The following is a 26,449-nucleotide window of genomic DNA, read 5'->3' as shown; positions in this document are numbered from 1 at the left end:
ATATTGCGGCATTTTGGGATTACCTTTCACTGCTATGCTGATGATACTCAGTTATACATGCCGATAACTGCTGGTAATCTCATCCACATAAAATCCTTAGAAGATTGCCTTGCATCAGTGAGAAGGTGGATATCTAGCAACTTCCTACTTTTAAACTCTGGTAAGACAGAAATGATGATTCTTGGTCCAGTGAGACATCGGCATCAAATTGAACAGCTAACGAACTGCTTTCTTCCACCTGCGAAATATAGCGAAGATTTGTCCCATCTTGTCTATGGCTGATGCTGAGACCCTGATTCATGCGCTTGTCTCTTCTAGATTGGACTACTGCAATGTTCTGTTTTCTGGTTTAGCGCAGTCCAGCATTAGGGGTCTCCAATTGGTTCAAAATGCTGCTACCAGACTAGCCTATAAAATTGTTCACGGACTGGCACCTCCCTAACGAGCTGACCTAATTAAACCCTATGTACTGGCCTGGGCTTTGCATTCTCAGGGTGCAGGACTACTTTGTGTCCCTAGGGTGAATAAAAAGTCTGTGGGTCACAGAGGTTCAGACTTAAGACGCACTTATTTTTTCACTTTCATATGGCTAGCATACTGGCATAGTATGTTACTATGCTTTTTACTCTTAATTCATTTTATTCGGAAACCGTGCGGGCTGCAGCGTCAACTTTATCTAAATTCTGGGTCTTTTAGTGAAGTTTAGGGCTAGTGGCCGGCAATCACCTTAATATTTCTTTTGTTTTTCTTGTTGCTTATTGCTGACAAATTATACTGTATTTGTTGTTTTTCTGATGCCTGATTCTGTTTTTTTTTTCTTTCTGTTTGAGGTGCAGCTCCATCCAGAGATGGGTCTGGTGTCTGTTTCTGAAACCCTCCTGTCCTGTGCACTGGCAACATTTCCTGTATATTCATTTTGTGAATTGTTTTGTAAATTGCATCAGTAGCATGGCCCAAGCAGAGGGTCACCCCTTTGAGTCTGGTCTGCTTGAGTTTTCTTCCTCAGAGGGAGTTTTTCCTTACCACTGTCACCTGTGTGCTTGCTCTGAGGGTTGGGAAGGTTAGACCTTACTTGTGTGAAGTGCCTTGAGGCAACTTTGTTGTGATTTGGCGTTATATAAATGAAAATAAATTGAAATTGAATTTGAAAAATGTCTTTGGAGTCCATTCTTTGTGCTTAGCCACTTCAGTTTTTGAAGGTAGACTCATACTGCACTTTCAGATTTTTCAATAATAGTCTTGCAAAAGACTTTTGTTTTTCTGCTACTCTGAAACATTTTCATTTGGTTTGTTTTTGCTGTACTGCAACCGTGAGTGAGGTGTTGACAGCAAGATTTACTGTATTCATTTTCACCACAGCAAATGTCGCTAAAACTATTAGAGTTGGTAACAGACCAGAAGGTGACAAGAGTCTAAACACCTGTGATCATATTTTCTATGTCAGGCCACATGTTGCTTGTTTATAGGGCTGTACAATATTGGGGGGAAAAAAACTTTTGCCTTTCAGCTGCACTTGGTTATTCAGGATCCTCACAGCAGATCCAGTACAGATCCACATTGGGATTTTGCACGGATTTTACTTCAGCTGCCTTCCTGATGCAACCCCACAATATTGGAAAAAAAACTGACATTACAACATTATTTTTGTCTTCAGTATGTTTGGCAATGTGAAATAATACAGGAACTTACATTATGTAACAAGCTCCAGTTTGTAAGAATGACGTGATTGTACCATGATTAAAGGGATTTTGTATGGGAAGGCTTCTGCACAGAAAATGTCCTTTTGGCTGCTCCCATTAAGGGCCCATTCACACATAACATGAAAGACAGAAACAGGAAGAAAATCCGCGAACCAAACATGAAATGGGGAACCACGAAACATTCCACCTGCTGTCGTGAGGGATGCACGGTGGCACAGGCGTGCACGATACACCAGCGACGGTTTCGTGCACATGCACGAACATAGTGCGAGCAGCTCGAACATGCTGCACCACATCATGCCTCTGCTGTGAAGAAGAAAAAATAAAAACCACACACCATAAAGAATACACTGCAATTTAGTTGAATCCCTCTTATCGAGCGGACAATACAGGTATGATCCGTTCTGTTCCTCTATAGATGACCCATGGTCATAGATGTACAGTCATGACATGACACGAATGAAGCAGTGCGCTCTTATCATGTCCACATCTGCTGGCCTGGCGTGTCCAGTCAGCTCCGTGCACGTGTCCAGCTCAACACGCGTGTCCTGTGGCCAGCGCGCCGCAGGACAAACACCACGTCATGTGGCACAGGAGGTCACGTGGGTGACGTGACATTCAGATCACCTGCTGCGTGTTCACATGATCTGACAGGCCGTTTCACCTGGGACAGCCTGTCAGTGTGTGCGCTGTGTGCTTGCTCACTGCAGCCCGTCGCAAAAGCGATATATGTTTTATGTATTTCCACGTGAGGACAGCAAGCAGACACGTGCGTCACAGTGGACAGTTGTAAGGTCATGTCCTACTAAACATGGTATGTGTTCCCCAGCTGTAATGTCCAGAACCAGAGATGTCAACAGGTGCTGATGTCGGCGGCCACGCCCCTGTCCGTTTACCGCATAGACCAACGCCTCACTGTCTGTTTCTGTGTTATGTGATCTTTTTTTAGCTATTTGTTATTTAATTGTGTGTGTAGTTATTGTAGTACATATTAATATACCTGTCCTGGCTGTGGTCTCTGTGTTTTTAATGGGACACGTCGTGTGCACTGAGCCATCATTTGCAGCTGTCAGTGAGTCTCTGGCCGGTGATCAGCTGCGAGTCGCTTCACCGTGCTGTGTGCGCTCTGGCTGGCCAGAACCAATCTGTACATTACATAGCATTTCATGCAAGTGTGCCCTCCCCCCCATCCCACTGCACGCCACTTGTGTGTTGCTTTGCAACATCACATTCGTGGGGTCACTTAGACAAATTTCACATCCAGCTCAAAAGTGATCGTCTGCTCACTATTGTCGTGCTAACAGCGCGAATGGCACCACATTTTCTAAGTGTCAAGCGAGCAGTGTTTTGTTGTGCTAACAGTGCAAATGGCACCACATTTTCTAAGTGTCAAGCGAGCGGTGTTTTGTTGTGCTAACAGTGCAAATGGCACCAAATTTTCTAAGTGTCAAGCAAGCAGTGTTGGATGTTCGTGTGTGTCACCTGGAATTTGGTTGACACCTGCTGCGAGAGGGATGGAATGGGCTCTCACAGGGCACTTTCTGTCTTTCAGCCGCTGGTTTGCGCAAATAGTTGTAGCGACCAGTGTACGAGGCGTTAGAGGCAGCTCTGATTTTTCATGAATGGCATACAATTCCTCCTTCGTGCGCTAGTCGGCTTCAGTCATGTTATGTGTGAAGGGGCCCTAAGGGATGTCACAGCAGATCATTCGTTTCTGTCTCAAACTGTCCTCTGCATCTTCCTCTGTCACAACAAACACCTGCATGTCCTCCCTCACCACATTCATAATCCTCCTCTTGGGCCTCCCGATTCTCCTCCTCCCTGGTGGCACCATCCTCAGCGTCCTTCTCCTTATATGCACTGGGTCCTTCCTCTGCACATACCATCTCAATCTCACCTCTCTGACTTTGTCTCCAAACTGTTTAACCTTTATTGTCCCACTGATATGGTTCTTCCAGATCTTACCCATCCTCATCACTCTCAAATAAAATTGTGCATCTTCAGCTCTGCCACCTCCAGCTCTGCCTCCTGTGTTTTTGTTAGTGCCTTTGTCTCTAAGCCATACAACAGAGCTGGTCTCACTACTGTCTTGTAAACTTGTCCTTTCACTCTTGCAGTTATCTTTCTGTCTGAAATCACTCCTGCCACCTTTCTCCACCCACTCCACCCTGCTTTCATGCTCTTCTTCACTTAGTTGCCCCCAAGTATTTAAACCCATCGACCTTTGTGGTGAAGCTCTACTCCAGAAACAAAACATGAATTAAAAAAAAAAACCTGAAAGGAACTCTCAACAGATGTTTTGGGTCAACATCATCCTTTGTTCACAGTCAAATTCAATACAGAGAAAACACGTTCTGTTGTTCTGACATTTCACAGTAAAAGTCTTAAACATAAATGTGACCAGTGGACATGTGTAACAGTATACTTTTCATGTTGTTTTGTGGTATGGTTGGGGGTCATGTTTCCAGGAATCTCCTTCCTTACAGTTTAATAATGACGGACACAAACAAGCACCAGAGGTTTCTGACGATCCTTGCACACGCTGTTTGATGAACATTTTCCTCTACTTGCACCGATCTTGTGTGGTTTCTAAACACAATTGTGACAGTTTTTTGGGGGAAGAGCGAGGAGCAGCCCCACAGCAAGCAGCGGATTTTTTTTTTTTTAAATTGTTTACATGTGCGCGCGTGAACGGGACAGGAGGTCCTCAAACTGGGTCCTGCAGAGGCGGAAGGACTGCTGAAAGCAGCCATCATCCAGACCCAGCTCCTGCAGCAAATGATGATACTTCCCGAATTGGGAACGTCTCATGACGTTTGTCAGCTTTCCACAACAACTCACTCTGTGTGATCAAGGTCCGTCATGTTAACTTGACTGACAGCCGGAGCCGGTGAGCGGAATGGAAGCTCCTTCTATTTGATGACGCACTGGGGCGAATTTTCACAGCGAAAGCAGAGCGACACACCGGGCGATGGTGGTGCATCCGTCGCCACGCGACCAACGCAAATTTGTGGCGTCTGGGCACTCCCAGTGTGAACGTGGCATAATAGTGAGAGTAATGTGACTTACAGCAGGAGGACACAGAGCACCAGCAAATAATAATCGACCAGTAAATAACATAAACCAAGGTGTGACTTAAATGCAAACTAACTGATAGTACACTGCAATTTATTGAATCCCTCTTATCGAGCAGACAATACAAGTATGTTCCGTTCTGTTCCTCTGTAGATGACCCATGGTCATAGACGTACAGTCATGACATGACACAAATGAAGCAGTGCGCTCTTATCATGTCCACATCTGCTGGCCTGGCGTGTCCAGTCAGCCCTGTGCACATGTCCAGCTCGACACGCGTGTCCTGTGGCCAGCGCGCCACAGGACAAACACCACGTCATGTGGGACAGAGGTCACGTGGGTGATGTGACATTCAGATCACCTGCTGCATGTTCACATGATCTGACTGTTTGATGAACATTTTCCTCTACTTGCACCTATCTTGTGTGTTTTTTAAGAGCTGATGTAACATGTGAATTTCTCCTCTGTGAGATCAATAAAGTTTATCTTATCTTATCTGATTTAATGTGAAGAAGCAGAATAACCTCCATTAATGCAGACAGACTTCTTTTATAGATTGTTGTGGAAGAAGAGAATCAATCACGGTTTTCTTTAAATCAAGTATCAAAGAAGTGGTAGAATGACTATTTTGATTTCATTTTCCTTGCTTAACGTTGCATGTCCTGTGATGTAACTATTGCACATTCACACATTGCAATGACTATACTCAAACAATATATCATGCAGGTCTTGTAGTTGTCCACATTTGGTAAGCGGCAATCATTTTAACTATAAACTTGAAAAGGAGAAATTAAAACTGCTTTTACTGTATCTCATTTTCCTGAAGCCTGTTGGCTTTAGTTCATTCTGGTATGACATTAAATCCAATATGTCTGCACTTCAAAGCCTTTTTGGTATAGGTAATCCATCATAGTAAGTAATGTGAATTAATTTTTCGCACATGCAGATTTTTTTAAGTGCAAAAGGCAGAGAAACATGGAACATAAAACATTGTTTTGTTGATGCATTCAGTTTTACTGTATAGGTTCAACAAAAATAACTGAAATATAGACTCAGTGTTACATTTGAGATAACTGTGTTTCTTCTGTCTTCACCTCCCCTTCACGATTATAAAGCAGCTGAAGGTGAAAGTTTTTTGTTCAACTTTTATAGCGGCACTGAAAGCATCATTGACGGAACATGTAGCATGTGACTTGCACACTGCTGTTCTCTTACTTTGTCCTGTGTTTGATGAAGCAAATTTGTCAGTGGCAGCAGATTGAGGGCTGAACAAAAGCATTGTTTCCTCCAGTATAACCCAGCTGATCAGGACCTGAATACCAAAGTTGCATGGGCACAAGGCTACACAGGAAAAGATGTGGTGGTGACTATCTTGGATGATGGCATTGAGAAAGACCACCCTGACCTTGTCAGCAATTACGTAAGTCCAACAATGAAAGCCAGGGGTTAGCAGTCATGCCTTTGTAATTTAGCCTACACACAGTGTTTTGTAGCTGCAGGTATTTTTTGGGGAAAAAAATGTCCTTAAGGACAACCGAGTTACAATATACCACAGCTTGAATAAAAAAGATAACCTCATGTAGTAGCTTTAAATCTTTTTCACACCTCTTTTAGGATCCTAAAGCCAGCTATGATGTCAACGATGGAGATGATGATCCCCAACCGCGATACACACAACGGAATGAGAACAGGTAATTTGGCAGCAAACACAGGCAGCACACTGACAATGACTTTGTCTTAACTGTCACAAAATGAGGCTTTAGACTTTATGTGAATTTGTCAGATGGGTCGAGACATGATTAATGTCATTGTTAAGCTGACCAAGCACAGTCTTAAAATTGCTGTAGAAATAATTAATTGAGGATTGTCGACACATTAAGTGTTTACTTTTATTGGACTCTAAATGATATCACACTGATCTGTACTTTCCCGCAATTAGGAAATGGCATAGGCCAGACAAGTCGAGATTTTTGGCCAGGATAACATTAGAAATTGAAGCTTTGCAAAGTCTCAAAATATTATTTTTCCTTTACCTTGCTTTAGTATGAGCCAAGATTCTGCGACTGCATTTTGAAGTCCAGCATGTACAGCCTTTCAGCGACACTTGCACTTTTTCCTTTCTTATACAATACTTCCTTACTTGCCTTCAGTGATTTGGGCTCTTCCCTTCCACTCTTTGTTAACCTCACATTAAAGCATGTTCAGCCAATTTAATGACAAAACAAAAAAGCAAGTCCTCTCTCCAGCCCCATTTCTGCTAATGCTACAGTTCATCGCTTTAGTCCAAATTCTCCCTGGTCAGATGAGAAGCTACACCCTGCCTCTGAAATACACTGCAGTATTTGTCTCAAATCTCTCTTTTCTGGGATGCCTGCCACTGAATCTTTTTGTAGTTGGTTGTTTTCTTTCTTCAGTTGAGTTTCAAAGAGCAACATCTACTTACAGTTGGTCAGGGGAAGAAACTAAATAAGTGTAACAGGTTTTCATGAAATTACAGAAAGTAGCGTTTAAAAAATGTTTTTTCTGCAAAATTGTCCTGATCTAAAATGTTTGATTATCTTTTTAGGCTGTTTCTGCTCCATGGCTGGCATTGTTTTTACACACCTTCTGTAAATTGGAATATATAATGCGTTCCAGTTTTTACTTCTCCAAAATGTGTGAGGTTTTTGTTTGTTTGTTGGTTCATTCGTTTGTTTGTTGTACTTGCCTGCAGCTTGTGTAGCCTAGCTTTGCAGTGCCATCGGTTTCTGTCTGTGTAAAGTAGATCTTACTTTGTCCTGCTGATGGAACAAAGCAGTACTGGGAGGGATTACTCCCCTCCTCTGGTTCACTTCAGCTTCTAGACCACGCTGTACACACTCACATAGTGAGGCCACAGAGTGTGCAAAGTTGTACTCATGCACATTCTATTACCTGTATCTTTGCAATTTCAAAGTGAGCATTTTGCACTGGGCCATTTTGCAGACATGAAATAAAAAGCAAGGATGAGACTGACTGTCTGCAGCTTGGAGGTCTGGGTGTTTGACCTATGGAAAATCATATCCAATGAGTTATGTGACTCACTATGTTGTAACACAGGCAGACAATGAGTGATGCTCGCACCCCCTCCACAATGAGACAACATGAATATATCCATATAGTGCAGCAAATAACTGAAACAATACTTCACATGGTGATACAAGCACCAAATCCAGCACAAATTCTCCATAGACATTAATTGTCAATAGGCGACCACGTAGGGGTCAATTGAAGAATTACACAGGGGTTAAAATATAAAAATGCTCCAATCATATTGAAAACTATACCACATTATTTGTCTGATCATAAAGATTCCAAAAAGGTATGGGTTGGACTATGTATGACTGAATGTTATGGGGTAAAAACCTTAAGAATGGAGACAAAGGTCAATTTCAGTTTGTACAGGGGTCAAAAGTTAAAGTTGCTCCAATTTTAGTAAAAAATGGTGCAAATTATTGATTGAGCTACTTGGATTAATGAATGGAATAGTTTTGACTGTGTTGAATGCTTGGTCTTTAAAGTAAAGGTCAAATAATGTTGACGTCCATTGAATTCTATGACATATGTTACCCGTTACGTGATAACTAAGCATCATACATGGTGCAAACTGTTCCTTTTTGGAAACCTATTAACTCAACCAATAATTTGCATCACCTTTGAACAAAATTGGAGCAGCTCTAACTTTTGTCCCCTGTACAAACTGAAACTTTGTCACCGTTCTTGTTGTTTTTACCCCATAACTCTATAGAATTCAGTCATAGATAGTCCAAACTATACCTTTTTGGAATCCTTACAATCAGACAAATAATGTGGTATAATTTTCATTATGACTGGAGCATTTTTATATTTTGACCCCTATGTAATTCTTCAATTGACTTCTACATATCAGCTTGGGACTCTGGCAAGGACGGTCGCATTCCTCCCCTCTCCTCTCCTCCTTTTTCTATTCTCTATCTCTGCTCCGACCTTCAAAGTCCCAGCTTCACCAGACTGTGAATTCTTCAAATTAAGATTTGGATTAACCATGGAATTGATCAGCTGCTCTCTCAACGCTATTGACACCATTTTTTTTTTTTTGACAAGGAAATCAGGGTTGGGGGACCCTGCATGCCCTGATGGAACCTACCCAGCGGGCTATGCGCTCAACTCCTGAGAGAGACGGGGTGTGACATGCTTGGCTCCACTCTCTGTGGAAGATGTTGAGGATTTATTTTTATTCGCTTTATGGTGGGAGGTTTGGCACTGATTGGTTTGTGCGCTGCCCTAACCCACAGGAATATTAGCAAGACGGCTGCTTCCAGAATCTCGTCCCCTCATCAGTCCATCATGATTAATGAGTTTGGCAATGCTGTGTAATCTCAGACTACGTGAACTCTTGAACTCACATGCAAAATGGATACCATCTTGGAGCATATTGCTGCATTGCAAAGGAATTTGCTGCTGAAGACTGGAGAATATTCTTCGTAAATTTGGACTCTAGATGGTCAGAAGTGCAGTAAATGGAATTCTGTATCTCTCCGCCTAACATCAACATGGCAGCCTTATCGGCTCCTAAAGGCCAAATACCCTATTCTTCCCCCAGAAGGATCTACGGCCTTGGTGAAGGAATTTGACTGCCCATTCTCATTTATCTACCCCCCCCCCCCAGCCTGCTGTTGCCTAGCAACATCAGACTTTACACACACACAGACAGAAACTGACAGAAACTTAACTCATCTGCACACAATGCATGTCTCCCTCCCTCCATCCCTATTCCCCCCCCCAACTCCCCTCACCCCGACTTCCTCCCTGCCACCTCAAAGGCAGCGCTGTTTTTACTACTGCAGCCTTCAGTCCCCCAAGCTGGGCGGCGCGGGCCCCTCCTGCTGCAGCCTTCACCCACTTTGCCTCAATTCGGATGACGGACTGCCTCAAGTTTAGTGCACATAAACAATGTCAAATGTATATGTGTTGTCTTTAATTCTGATGTGTGCCATTATTACGATTAATTAATTATTAATTGTGGATTAATTGCTGTATCTTGTCTGAGGTAATTGGAGTGTAAATGTAATTTTGTTGGTGTTGCACTCGTGTAATGACAATGACAATAAATCTCATATCATATCATATCATACATGGCCGCCCATTGAAAATTCGAGTGACCCGTCATTTTTTTTTTTCAAAAGAGTAATATCTAAGGTGTACTTTTGCCACATTTGGTGCTTGTATCATCATTTGAAGGATTCCTCTGTAAATATTCTGTTATATGCTGCACTAAGGACAACAGCAAGTAAAGGAGAAGCTTGAGATCAGAATTTCCCCAACTGTGAAGCCCAGTTTATTAGTATTTTTGACATGCAAGAATAATCACACATTTTCTTGAGTTAGCAATTTGTGCAAAAAGGAGATATGGGTAAATTCCACATAATTTTTTCACAATTAAAATGTTCTGCCTTTTACACTGTTTCACTTCTCCATTATAGTACCCCAAAAATGTATTCACTTACTCTGAAAATCACATTGTTGTGACAATAATCCTGCCACCAAGTTTCTTTTTTGAATCTGATCAATAGAAAATGTTATCAGAATAAGTGTTGAACCACTCTAAATCAGTATCAGTGCATTGGGTAAAATGGTAACTATGCATGTAAAAAAACAATGAAAAAGCATTTCATTGTCAGGTTTTCCTATAAATCACAATCAATGATATCTTTTAATACAAACCAAAAAACAGTAACCTGCAGGCACTGTTTAATAGTATAGTTGAACAGAGGACTTTCATATAAGAACTGATCAAATCTGAGTTCATCTCCCACGTGGCTTCTGACAAACTGGATCAGAAATTTCATGTCTTCTTTTTAAGAAAATTTTTTGTCCACGACATCTTGAACTCCAGTCCCCATTGCAGACTCCTATATCTCCTTTAGGATTGTCATGGGTGTCACTTAGTTGTGAGAACTACAAACTCCAGACAGATTTACAATACAGAACCATACTGTTTGTATTTATTAGTGATTTATGTAATTCAAGTTCCAGACACATTCAGGGGCTTGGAAGGGCCAGGGCCATCCCATGAATTGCCTAAAGAAACCTGGCTGTAGATGTGATAATTTGTTTTAAAATAATTGTTATCTCTATTTTGGCCAATTACTTATGGCCAATGAAAACAGAGAGACCTTGTATAAAATGGCTGTAATTCCTCACTGGTTAATGCGATATTTTGCTTGAACCTTTTGAATTAAAGCTGAATGTCTGTACTACAAGCACATCTTGATTGTCTCATTTCAACTCCGCTGAGGTAGTGTACAGAGACACAATCACAAAACATTGTCACTGTTGAAATTCTTATGTACCTATCTGTAACTACATTATACTGAACAGATGTTCTATTGATTTTGTTCTGATAATTGTTGCTGTGTCTAGGGATCTGTACTCTGTGGGGACTCAGTTGGCAATGAAACACTGTAACTAATATTAAAGGGTGATTTTATCCTTGTATTGTCATTTAATGTGTAGTTTGGGTGGCAGTTTTAGCCTCTATTAACTTGTAAAATGAGCACACACTGACTGTCTTGTTTTCTATAAATTTACTCACTTGTGTTTATTTCATCCCCGTAGAAACTCGATACCATCTTGAAAGGGAAGAGATGAGAGTCCACTAATTGAGATCCACTTGCATGTCCCGCAGATAGCAGCAGATAGTGTAGTGACAGTCTTTGTTTGAAAATGAATGTCATGCTGCACAGCTTTGTGTCCCCTCCAGTCTAAGTGAAACCATCAGGACATGAATATAAAGTGGCTTCAGTTCAAAAAGAGGGAGAGTGCGGAAGAGGTTGGTATTGACTGGTCTGGATAGTGGCATTTAAGAAAGCCAAGACAAGTGTTTGTGTGCTTCTCTCAACCTGTCTTGTTTCTTTTATGTCAGCTTTGTGTGGCTGTTTGTTTCTTGGACTTATGAAAGTGGATCTCTGCAGAAATATACTGGGAAGAAAATGCCCTTTTTATTGTCTACACCAGTCACCAGAACAGAATCACCTCTTTTAAGTTTCATTTCACACACACACACACACACACTTTAAAACATTAGTTGAATCAGTTGGTGACTCAGTGGAGCAGGGGACCCTCTGCAATAAATGTCTGGGAAGCTCTGCATTCATTAAGGAGTAAAGTAATAGCTGACTTTTTGTAGACTGCTTTAATTTTCCATTTCATTTAATTTTCCATCTTCCAACACCATGAAATGCCATAGAACATTTGGAAAGCCAAGGTTTGAAAAGCCATTATGGGAAAACAATTTTCACATATATATATATATATATATCATACAGTATGTTGCATTGGTAGATCAAATAAACAGTAAAAGTAGGCTAAATACAAAATACATTTGACATACATTTCAGATACATTCATTGTTCATCTTTTTCTGATGTGTTGTGTCAGGCACTAACAGGAGATTATGTGCTTATTTGAAAACAAAAACACTAAGGCATAAAAGGTTTGAATAAATAAATTACTAAACCTCACACTATTATGACATACGTATGTCTTCATTGCTCTTCTTTGTTCAATGTGAAACAGTAGCATGAGCATTGGTATTCAAGTACTAGAGCATTGGTATTCCATAAGGTCAATAGATAGAGTGAAACCTTGAATTAATTCAGTTTTATAGTTCTAATGTAATACATTAGTATTGTCTCTGGGTTTTTTAACTGTCCTAAAGTGCATACAAATAAATTCTAAGTGCATTTCAATTTCTGTAAAGGCACAAATTATGCATTTGGGTTCAATATTAGAGAAGCTCATTTGTGGCTTTGGACTGAACTTTCATTGTTATGCTGATGATTTGCAGTTGTATTTGCCTGTGTTTCCTGACAGTGAGGCTAATATTGAGCTAATGATGAGTAAACTTGAGGCCTGTTTAGTTGCTGTGATGAGTTGGATGTCAACTGACTTTCTTCTTCTCAGCTCAAACAAGATGATGGTCGTTTGGCCACCAAAATTGAGAAACTTGTCTGAGCAGTTTACTATTTCACTGGGTGATTGTCTGATTCAGCATAGTGAGACTGTCAGGAATCTTGGTGTCATTTTTGGTGAGTCTCTCTCGTTTGATGCACATATCAAAGAGGTGACAAGAGTGGCACTTTCATTTGCAAAATACTGCAGAGTTCAGACTAATTTTGTCTTTGGTTGATGTAAAGATATTGATCAATGCCTTTGTGTCATTCACAATTGATTTTTGTAATGAATTTTTTCAGATTTGCCACTCAAAATGAAAGCATTAGAGCTCTCCAGATGATCCAGAATGCAGCTGCTCAGTTTTGACTCAAACACGAGCATTTCCTCACATAACCCCATAGCTGCCATGTCTTCACTGGTTGCCTCAGTCATATGAGGGCAGAATTTAAAGTTTCAAATATTAAAACCCTTCACACACTACTGTATTTTCCAGAGTATAAGTTTTTACTCATTTGGGAGGCCCTGCGATGTATTGTTAGATAATATCTGTGCTAATTCTTTATTTTATGTTAACTATCAACTATTTGTGTTATTTGTTTGGAAGTTCTGAGAAATATAAGTTAAGTTTTACTTTATCAGTTGTCCAAGTTTCAGACACAGGGAGATCTTCCCCTGTTGGTGAGAGCCAGTAACATTAGAAATGTGAGACTAAACCACACCCATGTTAACGCCCACAAGGTATAAAAGGTGTTGTATGACTCATGTTAGAGGCCTTTCACAAGATGGACACTGTCTGTGAGGGTCCCGGGCCTGGTTTCTAACGTGACCTTGAATAAACTCAAAATGAGGAATATAATGGTTTGGTTTTTGGTAAGGGGAAGAATTTTACATAAAAGAACCAGATAGAAATAACAGTATACTCTGGTGCGATTTATATACCAAAGTTTGTTATTAGTAATACTATTTATAATAACTTAATATAGAACTTTCCCTATCAATCAAAGCACTAAACAAAATAACCTCCAGTAATAAAAGAATAAATGGCAGTAATAAAAAAATACACTACAACAATGGACAACAATCCCAAATTAAAGAGCTCATAATACAGATAAAGGTACGACTTTAGTCCGGTGTGACTTATATATGGATTTGTCCTCTTCAAGAGGCATTTTTTGACAGGTGAGAGTTATACTCCGGAAAATGCAGTGAATATAAAGTCTTATTTTTTGTGTCGTTTAAACCGCATTCATCATCACAGCCTGAGACAACCATTATCCACATATAGTAGTGTTCAGAATAATAGTAGTGCTATGTGACTAAAAAGATTAATCCAGGTTTTGAGTATATTTCTTATTGTTACATGGGAAACAAGGTACCAGTAGATTCTCACAAATCCAACAAGACCAAGCATTCATGATATGCACACTCTTAAGGCTATGAAATTGGGCTATTAGTAAAAAAAAAAAGTAGAAAAGGGGGTGTTCACAATAATAGTAGTATCTGTTGTTGATGCTACAAACTCAAAACTAATGTTAAAACTGCTTTTTTAGCAATTCTGTGAATCACTAAACTAGTATTTAGTTGTGTAACCACAGTTTTTCATGATTTCTTCACGTCTGTGAGGCATTAATTTTGTTGGTTTGGAACCAACATTTTGCTTGTTTACTAGTGTGCTTGGGGTCATTGTCTTGTTAAAACACCCATTTCAAGGGCATGTCCTCTTCAGCATAAGGCAACATGACCTCTTCAAGTATTTTGACATATCCCAACTGATCCATGATACCTGGTATGCGATATATAGGCCCAACAGTAGGAGAAACATGCGCATATCATGATGCTTGCACCACCATGCTTCACTGTCTTCACTGTGAACTGTGGCTTGAATTCAGAGTTTGGGGGTCGTCTCACAAACTGTCTGCGGCCCTTGGACCAAAAAGAACAATTTTACTCTCATCAGTCCACAAAATATTCCTCCATTTCTCTTTAGGCCAGTTGATGTGTTCTTTGGCAAATTGTAACCTCTTTTGCACGTCTTTTATTTAACAGGGGGACTTTGCAGGGGAGTCTTCCAAATAAATTAGCCTCACACAGGCGTCTTCTAACTGTCACAGCACTTACAGGTAACTCCAAACTGTCTTTGATCATCCTGGAACTGATCAATGGGTGAGCCTTTGCCATTCTGGTTATTCTTCTATCCATTTTGATGGTTGTTTTCCATTTTCTTCCACACGTCTCTGTTTTTTTTTTTTTTTTTGTCCATTTTAAAGCATTGGAGATCACTGTAGATGAACAGCCTATAATTTTTTGCACCTGCGTATAAGTTTTCCCCTCTCCAATCAACTTTTTAATCAAACTACGCTGTTCTTCTGAACAATGTCTTGAGCGTCCCATTTTCCTCAGGCTTTCAAAGAGAAAAGGTACGGAGGTTGTGTTGAGACGTGCGCGGACTTCCTGATGCAGTGCTCGCTCGTCTTTGCACAGCGTCCCGTCATGTACGCGTCAGACGCTAGCCGGGTGGCTTATGTCATCAATTTGCTTCGAGGAGAGGCACGCGCCTGGGCTACGGCGCTCTGGGAGCAGAACTCACGGCTCCTAACGTGATATGCTGGGTTTGTAAGGGAGTTCAAACAGGTTTTTGTTCATCCCAACAGAGGCGAGACTGCTTCGAGCATGCTACTGTCAATGCGACAGGGGCGCCGGAGTGCAGCCGAGTATGCAGTCGACTTCCGCATCGCGGCTGCGAGGTCCGGCTGGAATACCGTTGCAGTCCGCGCCGCCTTCATAAACGGACTGTCTCCGGTCCTGAAGGAGCACCTGCTGGCTAAGGAGGAATCTCGGGATTTTGACGGGCTTGTCGACCTGGTTACACGCTTAGACCAGTGTTTTTCAACCTTTTTTGAGCCGCGGCACCCTTTTTATATTTACAAAATCCTGCGGCACACCACCAACTAAAATAATATTATAATGCTATTACCTGTGGTTTTGCGCAAAACCCAATTATCGCAATAGAAAATCGATACAGAAAACATCGCATTTCGAAAATCCTCAAGCATTTTGCGCTCTGATCTCAAGTAGGGCTGTCACGATTAGGAATTTCTGGAGACGATTAATTGTCAGACAAATAATTGCGATTGACGAACATATTGTCTATTTTTTTTTTTCTTTTTTTCCCCTTCTTTATATTCTACTATTGTAGTATAATTACACAACTCTGGAAGAACGTTTGGCTTCTGTGAGTGAAACTGGGAATGGTGCAACATTTTTATTTTTATCTTCATTTTACATACAGTCCCAACTTTTTCTGATTTGTGTTTGTTTCTGTTGCATTTCTGAAATTGTTTCTCCTCATCAGTCACGTTTTGTGCTTAAACACTACATTAAGCTTAAGATTGAACAAATAAATACCTTTGGAAAATAACAGCTGTTAAAGTTCAGCGTTCTCACCTGTTTTTTGTGATCTGTGCGTCTGAACTTTTTTTTTTTGTGGCTCTCAGTTCATTCATATATTCTCATTTTTTTAAATATGTTTTTAAATATATTTGACCGTTTATTTCATCTCATGATCTCATAAATTCAGCATACAACGCGCACATGGTGTGAACAGGACGGTAACGGCAGAATCACACCTTTAGAGAAAGTTCAGAGAGAAGTAAAGGCAGCTTCATGTTTCCGTTCACTTGGGTTAAAATCCTCTCTCTGCTCCGCGCTCGCTGCGCACTGAACATGTCGCGCCTGCATTCAGGAATCTCCCTCACCCCCTCCCCTCCCTGACCCACCCTCTCCCTCGCAGTCTGCAGCCTGTTAACTCCGCGCACACAGGCACAGACACACACACCGACAGCTCCACATTTTAGACGGCTTTTGAAGGAGACGGCACTGTTTTAATCGGCCGTCAGCCTCCTTGTTATTGTCCCGCCTTAAGACGAGAGCGAGGCTGCAGCACAATGACGTCAGATTCTGAGTCGTTTTATGCTTTGTGGATAAAATAAATAATTCACGGTAATCGCGAATATGAAAAATAATCGCGAATATGAAAAATACCCACGGCACCCCTGACGATCGATCATGGCACCCCGGTTGAGAATCACTGGCTTAGACAACCGGTTAGAGGAACACCGTCGGGAGCAGGGCGGGGGGCGTGACCGGGCACGGGCCGTCCCTCTTCCTTCCGGGTCCGAAAGGGTGCCGTCGTCCCCACGCTCCACAGCCAGAGGGCCCCGTGTGGCTACAGCTCCCCCTGCTGATGAAGCTATGGACACGAGCAGGGCCAAAATAAAATCAAAGGACAGACAAGGGAGGCAGGCCCGCGGGGAGTGTTTTTTCTGTGGGTCTAACAGTCATATACAGAGGAACTGTCCCAAACGGTCAAACTACAACGCCCGTCCTTAGAAACTGGGCTAAGGGTGGGCCATAACACGCACGCGGGGGAACCCCGAAAATCAGCACGAATCCCAGTCACAATCCTTTGTGAGGATTTAACCCTTCACGCCCCAGCACTTATAGACACGGGGTCAGAAGGGAATCTGCTGGACAGCAGATGGGCAAAGGAAGTAGGGCTCCCTCTGGTGGCTCTGCCTTCCCCTGTGAAGGTATGAGCACTAGATGGCACTCTTCTTCCATTAATCACACATCAGACACAGCCAGTGACTTTGGTGGTGTCTGGGAATCACAGGGAGGAGATAGTGTTTTTTGTAACACCTTCTACCTCCCGAGTGATTTTGGGTTTTCCATGGGTGTTGAAACATAATCCCCGGATTGATTGGCCGTCTGGGGTTGTGACGCAGTGGAGCGAAACCTGCCACCGGGAGTGTTTAGGATCCTCGGTTCCACCCGGTGAGATAGCTAAGGAGGAGGTCAAAGTCCCGCCCAATCTGACGGCGGTGCCCATGTGAGTACCACGATCTTGCTGACGTCTTCAGCAAAGATCTGGCACTCGCCCTTCCCCCGCACCGACCGTACGATTGTGCCATCGATTTGATTCTGGGCGCTGAGTACCCGTCCAGCAGGCTGTACAACCTCTCATGTCCGGAACGCGAATCAATGGAGACCAACATCCGGGACTCGTTAGCTGCCGGGTTGATCCAGAACTCCACCTCCCCGATGGGTGCTGGTTTCTTTTTTGTGGGTAAAAAGGACGGCGGACTCCGTCCATGCATCGATTACAGAGGGCTGAACGACATTACGGTTCGCAACCGATACCCGTTACCTCTGTTGGATTCGGTGTTCACGCCCCTACATGGAGCCCAAATATTTACCAAACTTGATCTTAGGAATGCGTACCACCTGGTTCGGATCCGGAAGGGAGACGAGTGGAAGACGGCATTTAACACCCCCTTACGTCACTTTGAGTACCTGGTCATGCCGTTCGGCCTCACAAACGCCCCCGCGACGTTCCAAGCTTTGGTTAATGACGTCTTGCGGGACTTCCTGCACCGGTTTGTCTTCATGTATCTAGACGACATCCTCATCTTTTCTCCGGACCCTGAGACTCATGTCAAGCATGTACGTCAGGTCCTACAGCAGTTGTTGGAGAACCGGCTGTTTGTGAAGGGCGAGAAGTGCGAGTTCCACCGCACTTCTTTGTCCTTCCTGGGGTTCATAATCTCCTCCAACTCCGTCGCCCCTGATCCGGCCCAGGTTGCGGTGGTGAGAGATTGGCCCCACCCAACAAGCCGTAGGAAACTGCAACAGTTCCTCTGCTTTGCAAATTTCTACAGGAGGTTCATTAAGGGCTGCAGTCAGGTAGTTAGCCCCCTGACAGCCCTGACCTCCACTAAAGTCGTCTTCACCTGGTCGGATCGGTGCGAAACCGCGTTTAGGGAGTTGAAACGCCGGTTCTCGACTGCGCCAGTTCTGGTGCAGCCCGATCCTACTCGCCAGTTCACAGTGGAAGTGGATGCCTCTGACTCAGGGATAGGAGCCGTGCTGTCCCAGAACGGGGAGTCCGATAAGGTCCTCCACCCTTGTGCCTATTTTTCCCGCAGGTTGACCCCGGCTGAGAGGAATTATGACGTCGGCAATCGGGAACTCTTGGCGGTGAAGGAGGCTCTTGAAGAGTGGAGACACCTGTTGGAGGGAGCGACGGTGCCCTTCACGGTTTTCACGGACCATCGGAACCTGGAGTACATCCGGACCGCCAAGCGGTTGAACCCCAGGCAAGCCCGCTGGTCACTGTTCTTCGGGCGCTTTGTCTTCCAGATTACGTACCGCCCCGGGACCAAGAACCAACGGTCGGATGCACTGTCCCGGGTGCATGAAGAGGAAGTCGGGGCCGAGCTGTCAGACCCCCCAGAAACCATCATCCCCGAGTCCACTGTCGTGGCCACCCTCACCTGGGACGTGGAGAAGACCGTCCGGGAGGCCCTGGCACGGAACCCGAACCCGGGGACCGGCCCGAAGAACAAGCTGTACGTCCCACCAGAGGCCAGAGCTGCGGTTTTGGACTTCTGCCATGGGTCCAAACTCTCCTGTCATCCTGGAGTGCGTAGGACCATGGCAGTAGTCCAGCAGCGCTTCTGGTGGGCGTCTATGGAAGCCGACGTCCGGGACTACGTCCAGGCCTGCACCACCTGCGCCAGGGGCAAAGCAGACCACAAGAGGACCTCAGGACTCCTCCGACCCCTACCGGTGCCTCATCACCCCTGGTCCCACATCGGCCTGGACTTTGTCACGGGCCTCCCGCCGTCCCAGGGCCACACCACCATCTTGACGACAGTGGACCGCTTCTCCAAGGCGGCCCACTTCGTGGCCCTCTTGAAGCTCCCTACGGCCCAGGAGACAGCAGACCTCCTGGTCCACCACGTCGTGCGTCTGCATGGGATACCAGCGGACATCGTCTCAGACCGTGGCCCTCAGTTCTCCTCTCAGGTCTGGAGGAGTTTTTGCAAGGAACTAGGGGCCACCGTGAGTCTCTCGTCCGGGTATCACCCCCAGACGAACAGACAGGCAGAGCGGGCCAACCAGGAGTTGGAGCAGGCCCTCCGTTGCGTTACCTCCGCGCACCCGACGGCCTGGAGTACCCATCTGGCCTGGATCGAGTACGCCCACAACAGCCAAGTGTCATCTGCCACTGGCCTCTCCCCGTTCAAGGTGTGTTTGGGGTATCAGCCCCCATTGTTCCCGCTTGTGGAGGGTGAGGTCGGTGTGCCCTCGGTCCAGGCCCACCTCAGGAGGTGCCGCCGGGTGTGGCTTCATCCTGGACCCGGCCCTCCTGGCCGACTTCTACGCCCGGCACCCGGATAAACCTGGTCGGGCGCCAGGAGGAGCCCGTTGAGGGGGGGACCTGTTGTGTGGGCCGCTGAAGAGGAGGTACTGCTGGCCCACCACCACCAGATGGCGCCCTGCTTGGAGTGCGGGCTCCAAGCCCGAGAGGGCGTCGGAGCCGCTGGAGGTGACAGCTGTCATCAATCAACACCAGCTGTCACCCATCACCACCACTATAAAGACCGGACTGCAACTCCACCTCCTCGCCGAGAAATCGTCTACCATACAGGTAATTTTCTCTGCTGACTTAAACTTTGAGTATTAGTCTGATCTCTTTTTGCAGCCGTTTTCCTGTGGTGTGCCTTATCTGCGGAGTTGGCGTTTGGTGTGGACTGCGACGGCTTCGCCTCACACCCCACTCAGATAAGTGGTTAACTCAGGAGCTGCACGAGTGTGTGAGTGGAGGTGGAGGTTCTCCCTCCTTAACTGAAGACAGACTGTGGGATTACTGAGTGTGCGGACTCACACTCATCCAGAACTGTTTCTGTTTTCTGCCAGCAGTACCGGGTCTGACTGCTGAAGACAGTGGCCACCTGGGGCGCAGGGCTTGGCGGCTCCGGTGTTCTTCAGGTCCGTTGGTGGTGAGGCTTGTGTGGGTTCCGGCTTCTCTCTCACCGGACGTCTCCTATCTTCGAGCCTGCCACACGTCACCTTTTGTTGGATTGATATAACACATATTTGTATCTGTCTGTATCACGCTGTGCACCTTCACAACATTAAATTGTTACTTTTTGGCTATTCCATTGTCCCTTCATTAACGCCCCCTGTTGTGGGTCCATGTCACGACACTTCCCCAACACACAGAAACAACCACAACTCAGAAAAAGTTGGGATTATATGTAAATTAAAATTTAAATAAATAAATAAATGTTGCACTATTCCCAGTTTCTCCACTCATACCCACAGAAGCCAACAATTATTTGTTGTGTCTCGGTGGCTTCCAGCATGGACATGCAGGTTTTTAGAACTGCCTGCTTGACACAGGTTTACCACACAGTGCCTTACTGTTTGTATTTCTGAACGACTGATGTAATTGAAGTCCAAGAAATACTCAGTGACTCAGAAATGTTCATGTACTCATACCCTGACATTTCTGAAGGAAACTGAAGGTGTGCTTGGGAAGAGCTTATGGAGTCAAGAGGTTGCTGGAGAGAGGTGTTTGGTTCGATATCTTTGCAGGGGAATGAAAATCGCAGTCTTTAGGGTCCCAAATATTCATGTGTTACTCTATTTTGTGACACTTAGATGCTAACCAGTGACATAAAGTTGCATCTCTTTGAAGGATCTTTGGGTATTGCTGGAATGCCTTTGTGTCAAACAAGCAGTTATTAAGGAAGAATCAGATGAGGACTATCACTTGAATTGTGAGGGACCATCTGCTACAACATTTCGCCATGTGACATGCTCCTCTGTGCATGATCCAGCACCTTAAATACCTCAGTACACCCACGCTTCACTATGCTACAGTAGATGGATTATTGTCTGCGATCCATCTACTGTAGGAACCTTGGGGTAATTTTTGATCCTGCATTGTCCTTTGACCTCCACATTAGAAATATTACTCTGACTGCTTTCTTCCACCTGTGAAATATAGCGAAGATTCGTCCCATCCTGTCTATGGCTGAAGCTGAGATCCTGATTCATGCATTTGTCTCTTCTAGATTGGACTACTGCAGTATTCTATTTTCTGGTTTACCACAGTCCAGCATTAGGGGTCTCCAATTGGTTCAAAATACTGCTGCCAGAGTTTTGACCTGAAGCAGAAAGTTTGACCACATTACACCCATTTTGGCATCTCTTCACTTGGTTCCTGTCCCAGTGAGATCAGATTTTAAGGTTCTGCTACTAACCTATAAAGTTATTCATGGACTGGCACCTCCCTACCTAGCTGACCTAATTAAACTCTACGTACCGGCCTGGGCTTTGCGTTCTCAAGGTGCAGGACTACTTTGTGTCCCCAGGGTGAATAAAAATTCTATGGGTCACAGAGCTTTCTCTTATCGTGCCCGTTCTGTGGAATGATCCCCTGCGTCAATAAAGTAGTCAGATTCTGTAGAGACTTTCAAGTCCAGACTTAAGACGCACTTATTTTCCCTTTCGTATGGCTAGCATACTGGTATAGTACATTTCTATGCTTTTAACTCTTTTAATTCATTTTATTAAGAAACAGAACGTGCTCAGCTTTATCTAAATTCTGTCTTTTAGTGAAGCTTAGGACTAGTGGGCAGCGATCACCTTAGTATTTCTTCTGTTTTACTTGTTGTTTAATGCTGACAAATTACACTGTATTTGTCTTTCTGATGTTTGATTCTGCTTTTTTTTCTTTTCTCTCTGTTTGAGGTGTGGCTCCATCCACAGATGGAAGTGGTATCTGTTCCAGAAACCGTCCTGTGCACCGGCAACATTTCCTGTATATTCGTTTTGTGAATTGTTTTGTAATTTGTGTTGGTAGCATAGCCCAAGCAGAGGGTCACCCCTTTCAGTCTGGTCTGCTTGAGGTTTCTTCCTCAGAGGGTGTTTTTCCTTGCCACTGTTGCTCTGGGGGTTGGTAAGGTTAGACCTTACTTGTGTGAAATGCCTTGAGGCAACTCTGTTGTGATTTGGCGCTATATAAATGAAAATAATTTGAAATTTAAATTGAAATCGTCTGCCTGGGTGATTGCCGTCCTATGCAGGGCCTGTATTGTGGTGGATGCAATGACATCTGGCACCAGTGTATGCTCCCATTGCTTGACTTGTGTTTTTTTGTTGTTGTTTGTTTTAAAACCAAAATTAGAGATATGTATTGTTGGCAGTTATACTTAAGATGCAGTTTGGCCTGTGCTCTGCAAATACTGTCAAACTATGTCAGTACTGCCTTGGTTAATGGAAAACCTGGATCTGTATGCCTCTTCCTGAGTCTTCATTTGCTGGCCTCAGTCAGCACGTGACTGTTTGACAGAAATAACATGAAGCTTTTAAGTGGACTTCTGGCACTGAGAAGAACCAAATATATTCAGTTTACCCTAGCCACTACATGCTGCACTTGAATGCACTCCACAGTTTACAGCAATTTTATGAAATATTGTTTACAAGGCTGCATCCAGTTGCCAAGCCTAAATTCTTCAGTCTGCTCTTGTTTATTTTGTCAGGACTTGTTTATTTATTTTCACCTAAGCTCTGCAGACTTTTGGGAGGTGATGTTTGCAGGAAATTCATGGGTACACCTGAGCCCTCTCACTTTCAGTTTTTCTGTCTTCTTGCCAAGAAAAAGGATGGTTTCGATAAGGAATAGTCTGTGGTGATTGAAAATGGCAGTTTTAAGCCAGACCTCATTCAACAGGACATTACAGATCGCCTGCAGTCAGTCAATATTATCCTGCTCAGTTGAATAGATACTGATGAATGGGATGTTAAATCAGTTGTGTCACCAGCCGTGTGGAGTCCAGTTTGAAGTATGCTACACAATGTTTTGCATTTTCTTCTTTCTGATGCAGGTACTTTGGTCGTTTTAAAGCCATTTGAAGTCTTTTAAACAGGCTTTATTGTCAGGAAAATGTTGCTTAGTTTGTTTTCATTAACTTCAATGACTTTCTTTGTATCTCACTGTTTTCATTTATGTCCTTTTCGGATACCTTATTATTCAGTGCAGTGGCTGTTTTAACAACATTTTGTCCATTAAAATATTTCATTTTCATTGTAATAGCACTGCACGTGGCAGAGTAGTGATAAATTTGAATCATAAGTGCGCAGCTCTGTCGTGCACTTTTCCTCTCCATGTTTCCACAACTTCCCAGCCACACTTAAAGTCATTCACTTGAAACTCTGTTTGAATCCTCATACAGCTGTTTCCTGTTTCTTGATGGACCTCAGGCTTTTGCTTTATTGTGTCATGGATTTGGCAGCAGTGCATGTGAACCTGAGTAGGAGAAAGAAATTTATAATAAATGAGCCCAACATCATAAAACTTCAGATTTTGAGGCTTACTGATTGAATCACCCTCATCCCAGAGATGCAACAGCACTTCAGCGACTGGCCACTCGTTGAAGAGATCTCCACTTCACAAGCCATTGTGACTGAGAAAACCTGCCGCAGGCCACAGCTGAACTGAGCAGAGAACAGTCGAATCTCTTTGACAGCACCAGACAATGGACCCATTCAGCCTGCCTTGAACCAGATATAAATCAAGAGAACTGTGCCTGAAGACTACTGCTACACTTTAGCCTAACATTGGTTAGATGTCACTTACAGTCAGTGATACTCAAACACACATGCGCTGCACATCTCAGCACAAGTGCTGCTTGTGCATTTGTAGCAGTATGCATTTACCCTAAACGTACATATTCTTAAAACTTGAATACAAGTCTTTCTTTTTAAAGTATTTTATGGACAGTTTATCATTTCTTCACTGAGCCACAATTTGTAGTTTTCTTGTTTGTTTGCCTGCCTGTGTTGATTTATGTAGACCTAATGTTGGTTCATATCAAATTAGCAAAATAGAAATGTGAGGTCATTGTAGTTGTGTCCCCCACTCCCACAAAAAATTAAATAAATAAATTTTAGATATTGAGAATAATAAAAATTGGGCCATCTTTCAATTTACAGAAATACAATAAGTGTTGTAATTAGGTTACAGAGTAGACTGAGGTTTAATTACATGTCCTGTATGTACATGGCAGGTTGGGAGTAAAGAAAACCATAATGTTTGGGGTTTTGTACATATATGTATTAAATTATATCCAGTCTAAATGTCAAATTATGTCCAGACATGAAGAGAAATCCATTGATGATTAAGTCACCACAGATAGAGGTCAAAAAATAGCCCTGTCTTCCAAATGTAAAGCATTCTTTAAAAACAAATAATAAACCAGGGTGATCCTGGTAACCATAAACAGAGCGTCTGTAGTTCAAGTCCTAGCTTGGCAAACCTTTTTGCATGATATCTTATGTTTCCTTCTTTTTCTGTCACTTTATGGGAACAGGTTTAAGGATATATTCCTGTCATCTTAAAAATAGGACTAGACTGAAACTATAATTTGGTTTCTGATGCTTTTTAAACATTAATGCATAAACTTTAAATACAAACAGTAAATGGACAAACAAAGCAACTTTTGTTGCTTTGCAGTTAACTCATAATTACTGTATTTTCTGGCACATAAGTGACAGGCTGGAATGGATGGACACAAATGCAGGGCTCACACAGACAGCTCTGGTTGCAGACAGGTTTTAATGTGGGAAGCAGTGGTCAGTACACGGGAAGGCAGTCCAAAATACACAGCAGCAGTACAATGATCATCAGGCTTAGTCGTAGTCGTAACAGGCAGGCAGGAGGTCGAGAACACACAAAAGCAGGCAGGACTAGGAAACACGAACTCGAGCTGGAAAGAAGGCACAGGATGCATCAATCTGGCGAGGAACAGACACAAGCAGTGAGCATATATACTCCCGGGAGCATCCAGGACAGGTGTGCATGGAGAGGACCGGAAACAGGGCGTGGCCAGAGACTGAGTGCAAGAAAGCAGCAGACACACCCCCACAAGAAAAGGAACACAAAGAAAAGCATACATGAACAAAAAGGAAAAAGGCAAAGCTAAGCAGAAACAAAGCAGAAAACCAAACCCCCCCGTCAGACCCTGCTAGTACCCACCCCGCCACGGTCAACCCCCGGCGGCCCAAGGGAAGAGGGATGAGCAGCATGGAAGTCGCAGACCAGACCAGGGTCCAAAACAAAACAGGAGGGAATCCACGACCGCTCCTCGGGGCTGTACCCCTCCCAAGCAACCAAATACTGGAAACCGCAATGGCGAGAAGCCGAAAGCCGGCGCACCGAAAAAATGGGGCCACCATCCACATACCGGGCAGGCGGCGGGAGGACGGCAGGAGGGCACAGCGCACTGGACCGGATGGGTTTAACCTGACTGACATGAAACGTAGGGTGAACACGCATGGACCGGGGGAAGCGGAGATGAACAGAAACTGGATTAATGACCTTGGACACAGGGAAGGGACCAACAAACCTGGGGCCCAACTTTTTCGGCATGCCCCTAAGGACAAGGTGGCGCGTTGATAGCCAAACCCTCTGGCCTGGAGAGTAAGACAGGGCTGCTGACTGATGACGATCAGCTGCGGACTTGTACGCCATCGAGGAATGTAACAAAGCCACACGAGCCCGGTCCCAGGTCCGCTGGCAACAAAGAATCAAACTAAGGGCGGAGGGAACCGTGGAGTCGAGGTTAATAGAGGGAAACGGCGTGGGTTGGTGACCAAAAACAACATGAAACGGGGCGTAACCGGTGGAACTTGAAGGCAAACTATTATGAGCCAGTTCGATCCATGGAAGCTGTTTAGACCATGATGCGGGATGGCGAGATGCGAGAATTCGGAGCCCCTTTTCTAGTTCTTGGTTAAGCCGTTCCATTTGCCAATTGGCCTGTGGATGATAGCCCGAAGTAAGACTACTTGTCACCCTGAGGAGACGG

At 43.9% G+C, this 26,449-nt stretch overlaps 1 protein-coding gene across 1 annotated transcript in view; it reads left to right on the top strand.

Moving 5' to 3' along the window:
* Window positions 1-26,449, top strand: part of furinb (furin (paired basic amino acid cleaving enzyme) b) — a 271,471-nt gene that overhangs the window by 172,278 nt on the left and 72,744 nt on the right. The window contains exons 5-6 of the mRNA XM_034176832.1: window positions 6,067-6,195; window positions 6,390-6,466. Coding sequence (XP_034032723.1) covers window positions 6,067-6,195; window positions 6,390-6,466 — 206 coding nt within the window. The remainder of the gene's footprint in view (window positions 1-6,066; window positions 6,196-6,389; window positions 6,467-26,449) is intronic.

This window comes from Thalassophryne amazonica, chromosome 8 (genome assembly GCF_902500255.1).
Source record: "Thalassophryne amazonica chromosome 8, fThaAma1.1, whole genome shotgun sequence".
Lineage (NCBI taxonomy): Eukaryota > Metazoa > Chordata > Actinopteri > Batrachoidiformes > Batrachoididae > Thalassophryne > Thalassophryne amazonica.
The sequence above is the reverse complement of the archived record's forward strand: the minus strand, read 5'-3'. Positions and strand labels throughout refer to the sequence as shown.